This window comes from Branchiostoma floridae, chromosome 1 (genome assembly GCF_000003815.2).
Source record: "Branchiostoma floridae strain S238N-H82 chromosome 1, Bfl_VNyyK, whole genome shotgun sequence".
Lineage (NCBI taxonomy): Eukaryota > Metazoa > Chordata > Leptocardii > Amphioxiformes > Branchiostomatidae > Branchiostoma > Branchiostoma floridae.
In genome coordinates, this window is record NC_049979.1 from 32366060 (window position 1) to 32378661 (window position 12602).

The window sequence follows — 12602 nt, forward strand, 5'->3', positions numbered from 1 at the left end:
TATGCTCAGGAATATCTCAAGAAGGAAGTATCCCAACATTTTGCGGTTTCCACCTTTCGATTCCTTGCTAAGGGACCTTTCCAACCATACCAAGTGTGCCAAGCCGGAACTTGAAGCCTAAGCTACAATCGCGTCATTAAGTCACACCCCTACCCGGGGCCGGGACAGGCGGTGCTTAAAAAAGGTGCTAGCGGTTGCGCCTAAACAGGGCCCGTATGCTCAAGAATATCTCGAGAAGGAAGTATGCCAACATTTTGCGGTTTTCACCTTTCGATTCCTTGCTAAGGGACCTTTCCAACCATACCAAGTGTGCCAAGCCGGAACTTGAAGCCTAAGCTACAATCGCGTCATTAAGTCACACCCCTACCCGGGGCCGGGACAGGCGGTGCTTAAAAAAAGGTGCTAGCGGTTGCGCCTAAACAGGGCCCGTATGCTCAAGAATATCTCGAGAAGGAAGTATCCCAACATTTTGCGGTTTTCACCTTTCGATTCCTTGCTAAGGGACCTTTCCAACCATACCAAGTGTGCCAAGCCGGAACTTGAAACCTAAGCTACAATCGCGTCATTAAGTCACACCACTACCCGGGGCCGGGACATGCGGCTATAAAAAAAGGTGCTAGCGGTTGCGCCTAAACAGGGCCCGTATGCTCAGAAATATCTCGAGAAGGAAGTATCCCAACATTTTGCGGTTTTCACCTTTCGATTCCTTGGTAAGGGACCTTTCCAACCATACCAACTGTGCCAAGCCGGAACTTGAAGTCTAAGCTACAATCGCGTCATTAAGTCACACCCCTACCCGGGGCCGGGACAGGCGGCTTAAGTTGAAAAAAGGTGCTAGCGGTTGCGCCTAAACAGGGCCCGTATGCTCAAGAATATCTCGAGAAGAAAGTATCCCAACATTTTGCGGTTTTCACCTTTCGATTCCTTGCTAAGGGACCTTTCCAACCATACCAAGTGTGCCAAGCCGGAACTTGAAGCCTAAGCTACAATCGCGTCATTAAGTCACACCACTACCCGGGGCCGGGACAGGCGGTGCTTAAAAAAAGGTGCTAGCAGTTGCGCCTAAACAGGGCCCGTATGCTCAAGAATATCTCGAGAAGGAAGTATCCCAACATTTTGCGGTTTTCACCTTTCGATTCCTTGCTAAGGGACCTTTCCAACCATACCAAGTGTGCCAAGCCGGAACTTGAAGCCTAAGCTACAATTGCGTCATAAGTCACACCACTACCCGGGGCCGGGACAGGCGGTGCGTAAAAAAAGGTGAGAGCGGTTGCGCCTAAACAGGGCCCGTATGCTCAAGAATATCTCGAGAAGGAAGTATCCCAACATTTTGCGGTTTTCACCATTCGATTCCTTGCTAAGGGACCTTTCCAACCATACCAAGTGTGCCAAGCCGGAACTTGAAGCCTAAGCTACAATGGCGTCATTAAGTCACACCCCTACCATACTGCAGCCGACACACGGAAGTAACGGGAACAGGATCCGTGCGCGAAATTCAACCCAGCCAAACAAACATCGTATTACAAGTCATTCAGCCTCAATACTTACGTATTACTCTACTATCCGCCACAGTTTCCAACACACAGAAAAAAAGTCTATGGCTTTTCAAGAACTGCGACGTACTATTTTGTGCCGACCTACTTTTGTCCACGGGGGTCGCCCGTGAATACTGTGTTCTGCGACCATAACGCTTGAACGGCTCACGCTAGAGCCACCAAATCTGATGAGTCTTCCTAAAATATTGTTGGCAACAATTTCAAGAAGTGTTTGAAAAATTGACCATTTTGTTGTATTGCCATGACAACCGTTTGTTGACCATTTTTGACAAAAATCGCTAATAAATTATGCTATTTTGATGACGTCACCAGGGGACAATATGACCACATCAAGAATAACTGGCTTATTGTCCTTTAGAATTTGTAACTACCTGGTATTTGTAATCAAAAGACATCTAAATGAATGCATTTAGTCCATTTCCGTTGCCTTTATTTGTGATTATTTGCTGCAAAAAGTGTTTTTTAAATTCAAGGTGGATATAGTATGGCGGAGCCCAGCGGGTATCTTAGGTGTGCATGACGTCATTTTGACGTCATTGACGTTGCTTTGGGCAACACAAATTGTAACAAACATTATTATTCTGTGATCTGCACTTGTAACATTTTTGTAGCATATTGTACCTTGAAGTTTTCTCTCTGAATACCCCTTTTTCATGGGTCCAGCCAATCTAATCAAAATGATGACGTCATAGTTACGCCATATTACGTCATCATAACGTCATATTTTTGTAAACTGTCAGATTTTATGTCTACATCATTCCCTGAAAATTTGATGGCTATACAAGAAGCCGTTTGAGAGTTAACGTTACATGACTTAGAAGGGAGGGCCTCAACGTTACAGACCCAAAACGCTGTGACACCGGTCTGAATAAGGTTAAGGAACAACCCTACCCCCGGCTCACGGCTAAGGTCGGCTAGGCCACGACTAGAGTGCAAACATCCAGGAATATCCGGAGAAGAACAACGCACAAAAAGACCACAAGGCCTAACGCGCGGAGATAACGCAGACCTGGACCATTTTACCGAAGAACGTAGGGGTAATTCCTGAAATTATTACATTGATTATAAAAGCAGCTACCGTGAATATAATCAATGTGTATAATATTTAATATCTCGCAACTGCGTGCAGATGACATGCCAAACTTTATCACATGATAAATGCGGCAACGGGAACATAGAGAAACAGGTGACATACTCATCACAACGTCCAAAAACAATACTCTGTCGTTGGAGGTTACCCTACGTCACAGAGTAATTATAATTCCTTCAATAAGATAGAGGTAAGAGAGGGTAACACATCAATCCCTGTAACGTTGATAAGTTGTCTGGCTGTTAAGAATGTGTTTTGTGGTACGTCTCTGGACTTTTACGGCATTGAATGGATGGACGATAACAAGATAATGTTTACAATTACAAACATCTCCATTTCATGAAAAAATACAACAATGTGATTACCTTTATTCATCCAGGGAACACTTTAGTCGCTCTTCCCATAGGTTTGATGTATTCTGCATCCACCTGACTGTTTCTCTATCAAATCGCATGCATGTCTCCAGAGCTTCAGCTAGTGTGGTATTGATATATAATAGTTAACTATAATGCGGTATTAGCAAGGTTATATAACCTCCTGGTAAAAGTATGGACTCCAACTATAGCTAGTACATGTACTAGAGAAAAGAAGCATTCAGCACCATTTGAGGAAATAGACTTACACTTTAGAACTTTATTGCACGACAACTGTAAAGGATACAATGTGGCAACTTTTAACTACTTGTACATGAGTTGCTAATGTTTAAAAATCTAAGAAACTAAATCTATTTTACGAATGGTAATAGTATAAACAACCAAGCTAGCGTTATGTACTGCTTCAGGACCGTATGATATTGTCTCGTTTTTAAAGGAGTTGTAACGTTATATAAATTGACCGACATAGGAAATACGCCCGAGGAAAATTACCTTGGTGCCAGGCAACACGTGACGTCACGATGCTCATTAATTATGCAAGTGGCCGCCATGAGCGAGAAGAGTTTGAACGGAAGACGTGGGGAGGGCGGCTGGATCTAAACACGGTTTTAACTCGTTACAACCACGTTCAAACTCACAGTACTATTTTTCCGGCTAGTATAGACTCTTATACATCACCCTAAGAAGTTTCAAGAAGGGGAAACACGGTTTGGACGTGCTAAAACGGAGTAGGAACTTGCGGTGCGCACGACTTCGACATGGCGGCTTGCACCAGTGGATGACAGCGGGCCTACTCAAGACTACGACCGACTGGGTCGGGAGAACCTTCGTCGTAATGTCGTCCAAAGACTCTACAGGTTCCCTTCTCCGAACTGTTTGGAGCAGCAGGTCCATGTGGAGATATAAGCTGACGACAGGAGGAGGGGGGAGAAGTTGGGGCAGCTTGGCGTACGTGTGTGGCCTGTGCCTGGTCCTGCTCGTCTGTTTCACAACAGGTAAAAAACATCACGCACACCTGGAACATATTAGATGCAATTACGTTACGACAGCTGCTAACATCCCTTCAATCTTATCAGACGTATATCACATCTTTTGCAGAGTGTCTCAGTTCTTTTCACTTTCGTTGCTTTAGTTTAGAGCGAGAAAACTACGGGTTTCTGGAAAAGGTGGCCCGTTTTCTACAACAATTTCTTGGGGGGAAAGTACTCTCCAACTTCCAAGCAGAGGTTGGGCTCCGGCCGTTTTTTTGACGTTTTTTAGTCGTTTTTTCTTAGGCTTTCTAGTTTCCTTTGGTAGGAAATCTTTGAAGAAAACAGGACAAAATTGAAAGTCTGACTACTAAAATGCGACGAAAACATTTGAAGCCGAACCCCTTGGATCTATTTAGTGCATAAAATGGCAGTCACTCTAGTCTAAGACTAAATGTAACTGAAATACCGTACAGTTTTGACAAGGACCTTGGCTTTAGCAGACACTCCTGCACATATTCATGAAGAATATGTCAGTTGTCATAAGTATGATTTTTGTTTATTGTCACGTCTGACGTACAACTTAGAGTCAACAAGTTTTTCAACAAGGAAGTGCAACAATGTAAATTTAGGTGAGGCCCGGAAATCGGGATATTGGGTTACGTATTTCTTTGTAGCGCTTCTGTGTTGCGACACACTTGTGACAAGTACACCACAAATAAAGGTGTACAGGATAAACTGCCATTACAAGTTCAGTTTGAATGTAAAATGTTTGAAAAAAACAACACAGCACCAAACCTAGATCTGTGAATGGAAGAGAAGAAACATGGCAACTTTTATTGCTTCACAGTTTTACATTTTCTCTGACTTCTGATTTTGTAAATTCTTTCTCTCTTTGAAATTAAGACTTGTGTATGACAATTATTGTTACGACAGGTCCAAAATCCTGTGGACTCCATATCTTAACATATAATCAAGAGATCATTTTGGACTTTGAGATACATGAAGGTGATGAAAGGTCATGATAATTCCTGCATCGTGTGATCAATGGTATCATTACAATATAAATCAATATAACTTTCTTACATGACAGATTCACAGCGAACTGACAGTAGTGCAGAGTTGAATTTACAAGACAGGCAATTGTTACCGCTCAGTCAAAGTTTCACATCTATTATAAGCAAGTTGATCATTATGAAAAAGAAAAGACTCATGGTTAAAATGGTTAACGCTGGCATCGATACTAGTGGCCCTTCTGAAATATCTAGCCTCTTGCAAGGAAGCTATACACTCCTCAGTGCTTCGTGTTATGGGTTGAGGTCAATAATTTTCAATCTTCTGACAGGTTTTAACAATGATGAAATTGATAGTGGTCATCCGTCCATTGGAATAACTTAAATGATGTGGTCTTTCTTGTTAGTCTGGACTCCAGGCCACTTTCTTGTCTGCTTGTCCAGGCACCTGAATGAAAGAAAAGGAAAGTTTTCAGCTGTTGCTGGTTAAAAAAAGCTTAAACAGCTTACAGAAGACCCGATACCGTAATACCTATGAAAAGTGTGCTCGAAGTCCGTGATAGGATTTTGTAACAATGAAAATCAATAGTAATTGCACACACTGTGAGCACATGATGGCTTTTCTGTGCAGAAAAATCAATTTTAGACTGGGCTTGTGCTCAGTATACAACTTTAATACAGTGCAAGTTTGAAAGAGTTACTTTTGATAGTTGCAATCTTACTAATAATAGGAATAGATCTAGGTTAATTTCCAAATACAGATAGCTAAGGACAGCATATAGTAATTATATAAAGTGTTATGAAAGACGTCTTTGAGCAAGATTTGTTTTGGGACTCTGTTGAGTCTGTAATACTAGGGTTCCAAATCACATAATTTTATACTATATCAATACCAGAAAATCCTTGCTTTGTGCTTCATGCTTTTTGCTTCAATTATGGATATGATTCAATTATTACAAAAACTTTCAATTGATATCACTTTTTCAAGATCTTTAGTCTTTACTGTGTTAGACCAGTCCATTGGCCCAATTGCCCAGGGCAAGTACATGTAAAAGTGCATATCGCGCAAGTGCATGTCATACCATACTTGGCTGTTTGGGCCAGTGTGATTTTTCCATGCATGTAAATTTTAAGTCAGGGCAGACTTTGGTCTTGCAGCTAAAACAGTGTTACATTGTTTGAAGTGCTTTCTTTTTACTAAAAAGATATTAAGGATTTCGTTACTGCAAGTAGAACATTTCAAGACTGAAAAGTTGGTTTGGGTCTTGAGACTTTTTATGTAACTGCCCTATAGGACATTGTGAATTTTTCAAAACTTGCAATTGTATAACCCTTGTAACCAGATACATTGATTGGGCATTTGGGGGTTGGATGTGATCTTAAATTGTTTTTCTGTAGATTTATGAGAGTAAAGTAGGAGGGGCTGACACCAGGAGATTGAATAACCAGGTGTTTGAGATCTCCCTGTGTCAACAGATCACTCAGGCTGTTAACAGTTTCCTTGGAAAGGTGTTGTGTTTGGGACAGACAGAAGGATAAGGTGTGCAAACAAAGTGCATGATGCACAAGTGAAACTCTGTCCAACATTATCATGATCAAATATCTAGTTTCAGACATGTAACAAACTGTAAATTTTTAACTGTAAAGTTGGTCAGTGACATACTCGTTCGACTTCACTGAAGTAACAGGTGGTTTTGTAAATTGTTTTGAAGAATCCCCTAGTAAGTATTTCCATCAAGCAGAATAACAGTTACTATACTTTGAGGGAAAAAGGGCCTCTTCTTCATGAGGGTTTGGGGTTTTGTCCCCACAATGTTTTACACTGAATTCAGAAGAACCCCTTATGTATGATTAAATTACGCAAAATCTGTCTGCCTCGCTATGAAGTAGGCGGATAAGATGGCTTGCCCCACAAATTCAAAATAGGCTACATACTATATGCCTTATACTAAGTTATAGAAAAGAACGCCCAGACTCTCTTTCATGATCTCATACTAAAAGTGTTTTTGTAAATCATCTTGGATGGTGAAATATTTGTTTCACAATTTTTCATACTGTAAATTCATTTACTTTTGCCATGGTTTTATTTCATGATGGAAGGGAGTAGGATTTTTTAAATTCGGGTTAAACAATTCTGTAGCGTCATTAAAAGTATGTTTGCAATGGGAAAGTCACTGCAAAAACCGAGACAATAAAACCATTGCAAAAGTTAAAAGATTTACAGTAGGAAGGCATCATGACTACTGCATCTTCGGTAGCAGTGGTCCTCTGTTAAACTTGACATCTTTGTAAACCTTGTCTTTTGACTTCACGGAACTCAAACAGGTTGTTCAGTAAATAGTCTTGAAGCTAATGTAGGTAATGTATATTGACCGTGCACTTGTCATGTATTGTTGGCATGTAGGACAGGTATACTGTTAGCCATTAAAGCCAAGGGTCACAGCCCGGTTGTAAAGCATTCTTCTATAATGAACATGGTGCGGCAGGGTTCAACAAATGTTTTCACATTACTGAAATGCATTTTGACTGAGGTTTCCTCATTGGTGTCCTTAATGTTTATTGTTTTAAAATCTATAACTTGTATAAGCATAACAATAAACTATAGCTGTGAATTCTACCTTGAAATCTCAAAATTTCACCAAATGCCATAATACCACCACAGATACCTTCTGAAGATTGTCTTGACTACCTAAATATCTGAAGTGCATGTACCTCAGGATTACTGATGGTACATTAGTACAATTTGAATCACTGACTTGTAATTCATGTATTTTTTCTCATGTGGTGGAATTATGGCATCCCATGGAATTATGAGAGTTGATGTTGTGACCACTTTTTATGTGGTCCCTTACAATAAGTACGATAATCTTTCCCATTGACACAAGCATTAAGTACCCTGTCCGTTATAAGTGACCACCTGTTATTGGTCTCCTGAGAGTACAGTTTTGACAGTACTAGTGTTGACAGTAATGTCATCAACTGCCATAGCTAAATAACTGTCACATTTCATGTTTTATACAACGGGCTCGCTCAATTGACTGCCGTAATAGATAGGCAGTATCTTATCAGCACTCACTGCATACCGTTATTGCTAGCTACATAGGAATGCTACGAAGGGTGAACAGAACACGCCAATGGTTCTGGTCTAGTTGTGTTCACATGTTTTGACTTCAACGCAAACATGTCTTGCAGTATTGTATGTTGTAAGTTCCAAACATTCTATGTTGTATATACACGCAAAGAAATGATTGGCTGGAGATCCATAAACATAAACCAGCCTCTACCTCCAGTTAATTGCTTCCTGACCTACAAAATTCAAGGCTCGGTCAAATTGATGACTTTGCTTAGGACCATGAATGACTGATAGTGACAAGAGTGGGATTTCAAATTTATGTTGTTGGGCTCTTGCCACCACTGACTTAGGTAGTTTTATTCAAGATTGGCATACACCAACCATGAATTTTAAACTTGTCTTCTAATAATACTATTAAGGATTCCCTCTGTGTTCTGGTATATGTGCTAGTATCACATGACGTATGTTTCACTAAATGTGTTGCATGAAAAAAGGATGAGAAATTGGGAGAAATCTGTATCAATTTTTATCATGATTTCCCTATAATTATTCTGTTGAAGATAAAATCTGTAATGATAGATATTTTCAGTGTATATGGCATGCTTAATATTGCTGACCTTATTTGAATGAATGGACGATTCTGTACATTATATTCTTCTCTGGCATGTCAGACGTGCTAAAGCAGGGCTTGAAATAACACCTGCATATGCAGGTTAGTGCAGGTAAGATTGGAGCTGTGCAGTTATTTCTGGTGTCTACCTGCACCTAACCTGCACTGGTCCATGTACTGGGTTTATACATCGATGTCCTATGATATAGGTGTCACCGTAATGTGTATTGAATTAGCTGCATTGACTGTTACCACCTATTAGTTAAGTATAAAAGAAAAAATAGCAATGCACATGGTTTCTGAACAGTTTTAGTATGATCCATACTTCCTAAATTCAGAGTGGTGCAGGTAAAATTTGGAGGTAAAAATGGAGGTAATTTTCACTGTTACATGCACCCGAGTACAGGAAAAAGTATTTCGTTCGCGTGGAGACTGAGCGGATGTGAAAGCATTTATCACCATGGTAGAACTGGAACAGTAACTCTGCCTAATAACTGTTTATCAAGTTTCCTGGCAACTGTTCTATTGATGTTTAAGCTTTTGTGTCTGACGGTTTTGATGGTTCTGGGTCGGTGGTTTCATCAATTCTACAGCTGGGTGCCCAAAACATTCTCCAAGCAGAGGTTGATGTGAAAAATCTTTTTCTGCAAGCTAACATCACACAGAAAAAGACGCCATGTGAGAAAAGTGTCACAATTTTCCCCATCAGCCTCTGCTTGTAGGGCACCCAAAATATACTGGAAAGCTTGGTCAAATACAGGTAGACTTGCAAACAAATCAACAATGAAAATAGGGGTATAGTTTTTCATGGCCTGTTTCTGTGTCTGTGAACATACAGTTCGAGTGCAATAGCTCAAGAATATTTCAAGCGATTGCAATGATATTTGGTACGTGCAGTAGGTGTTATTTATGTTAATGGTCAACTCAAGATTTACTTTGCAGTACTTGAAATACCCACTTGCACACTTGCAAATGCAACAACATGTTGCTTGGTGCAACTTAATTTTAAAACTAGGCAGCTCAGTGTGCAACCTGAAATTTTGCAGTTGGAAATATACCGCTTTTTCCCTACCTACATGGATAAGCTTGTATCTAATTCTTGATTAAGATAAAACATTATTTAGTAGTTACATGTAACTGGAAGAAAGGATAATGGATAAGTTATAAGATATGATTCTGAAGAAAGTGATAACTTGGAAGTGGGGCAACCTTTTAAGAATTTAAAAATGTTGATGGGGCAACCTCTGCCTTTGACTCAAGGTGCCACCTGGGTAACCTGGCTGAAAGTATTTTGAGTACTGCTTTGGGACTCATGGTGTTTCACTCAGCCTTGGTATTGCAGCAGAACGTCTTTAAAAAAATCTTTTTAAATGTGAAAAGCAGCCTGCCTTGAATCATTAGAGTTATGGAATGGGTCAGAGGCATACTTGAATAACAGCAGGGGGCTCAGTGTTATTTTACAACCCATTAGAAGGACCTTGTCAGTAGACTTAACTGTCATCAGATTACAAAGTCTTGTTGGTTCTGCAAATAATACAAGTCTTAGGGAAAAACTACAGAAAAAGGACTCCACACAAGTATGGTACAGGATGTAATGTTAACAGCTAAGTACTGTATTCAAGTGCCTAATAGATGCTATGTCACCAATGACACTGAAATACACGAGTGCCTGATCACAAGCAACCATCATAGGTTTTATTCAATGAACATAAACTTTTGTGCAACGTATACACGATATAACACCCTTCTTTCATTGAATAATGCTAATGGCTGAGCGTAATCAAGAAATGTTAAATTTGGGTGATGTAAACAATTTAAAGATCCTTTGTATTGCTTATATCTTGTTATATTTTGTGCATGAAATACTTTTTTTCAGTTTCATGCAAAATTGCCTTGTTGGCAGTCATTTTACGTGCAATTGGAAACAACTACATGCAGAATTGTATATTTTTAGTAGTACTCAGTAGTACTATTAGACACAAATAAAGCTTTTAAATTGTCAAGCATCACAACATACAAGTATAAGTGTCACAGTCACACATTTTCCCCAACTTTTACATCTAACATTTACTTAGTTTGACGTCCAATTCCAAAGGTCATATTTCCGAGGAGTTGTGTGCAAAATGTAAGCTTTAGGGTGCAGTGTCTTTGGGCAAGAATTTGCAATAAACATATTATTATCTTTATTGATTTTTTGGTCATGTCTTGTATTTTTCAGGAGCGTCAGCACAATGTGACTGTACCACAGACTGTAGCTGTTCCTTCGCCAACTGTACTGCTGGTCAGTACTGGAACGACTCGGCAGGATGCGTCACCTGTCCTGTGGGATTCTTGTAAGTACAGTTACTGTACTTGTATACGGACTTTGGTATAGCCTCCTTTGCTTTGCAGCCTTCTGGGAGCACCCCCCCCCCCTACACACACACACACACAAAAAAAAAAAACACCACTGCTCCTAGAAGGCTACGAAGGAGGCTATATGTAACATGTGTTGCACTGATACCTCTCCCCAATGTAAAACTTTACCTGGATATTGCTAGAGTCGCATTTCAAATCCGGGGCTGGGCTGGGCAGCTTTGCAGAAAGAATTATGCAAAAGACAACAAGGAAGTTGATTCCCAAATAGAACATAACTTGTGTATACCTAAAATACACCTTAATTTTTCCTTTTCGTAAACTGGTCGGGCCGAGGTTGGGAAATGTTACCCAAGCATATGTAGGAAAGTTTCTAACAAGAGGTTGAGGCAATGGTCAGGCACATCTAGGCACAAACATGCTCCTAAAAGAATGGGTCTAAACTGCCAGGGTTGCAGTTTCTGCTCTCGTATGGGGGTCTGCGTAGGGTGTCCCAACAATGCTTTACACTGAATTTAGAAACCCCGATATATTATACTAAAATCAAGGAAGGCAATAAAGCAACAATTTTTCGCCTTGCTTCAAATTACGACTTTTCCTACGAATTACTGGGAATTGAATTGGGCTACCTACACCTTACAGCAATGTCATCATAAAAGAATTATCTCTATTGATCAATGAAGTTTTGTCACTTAATCTACTTCATCTCTTCTTGACTAATGTCATTCTGATGACAGTATAATCAGATGGGTGGAGCACCAGTCATTACCATGTATATGACAATACAGCCATGTAGACTACTACAGGATGGTACTGAGATGCAAATTCACAGTGAAAGATAACAAAAAAGCTGTCAATTAATCAATAGATATCCTGCTGTGCTATATTCAAGGCTTCAAATGGCTGCACAGACAAAATTTATTCAGGGTTGGTTGTATGGTAACTGGCAAAGAGCCAACAACTGATTTTAAGGGTATCCGCAGGTGATTCAATTTGCAGCCTCTAAACAATGGGTTCCTATACAAAAAAGAGGAGAAAGCAACTGTTAGTAACTCAACTATCTGACGTTACTGGCACACAAACATACCCTCATATGAAAGCCCGACATCTCAGCTATCCGACAAACCACATTTCGGCATGAATCTAACGGCGAGAACTTCCGGGAAACTGAAAGATTGACCCATGACCTCAAAACCGCACCACAACCCAGTGAGGAGGCCATGTGCTAGGACAAAAAAGTCCCAACTTTATACCCCCTAAAAACCACACAAACTCAGCTTTTTTGGCCCTAATCACAAAGTTGAAACCCTCCCCTGTCACACCCACCTCAAAACTGCCAGGATTTCTACCCATTTGACCAGGAAAAAAATCTTGAAGTTTTAGGCCCTGAACTATAATCGACCACCATCAATTTGCATGGCGGATTGACCTGCGGATCCCCTTCACAGAGCCCAAGTTCAGAATTTTACAAAAAAAGTTTTATCATACAATGGAGACAGGGGTTGCTACATATTATCCTAAGTATGAAAGAATTTCAATGATTTATACTCCCCTGGGACTCAC

The 12602-nt window shown here is 40.2% G+C and overlaps 2 protein-coding genes across 2 annotated transcripts in view; one reads left to right on the forward strand and one right to left on the reverse strand.

Annotated features, from left to right (window-relative positions):
* Positions 1-12602, reverse strand: part of LOC118410961 (homeobox-containing protein 1-like) — a 1064572-nt gene that overhangs the window by 62802 nt on the left and 989168 nt on the right. The gene's annotated exons all lie outside the window — the stretch shown is intronic.
* The window catches only part of LOC118424073, a gene marked incomplete in the record, with an annotated part of 163824 nt that continues 154659 nt past the window's right edge, over positions 3438-12602 (forward strand). The window contains 2 exon segments of the mRNA XM_035832589.1: positions 3438-4015; positions 10903-11017. Coding sequence (XP_035688482.1) covers positions 3856-4015; positions 10903-11017 — 275 coding nt within the window.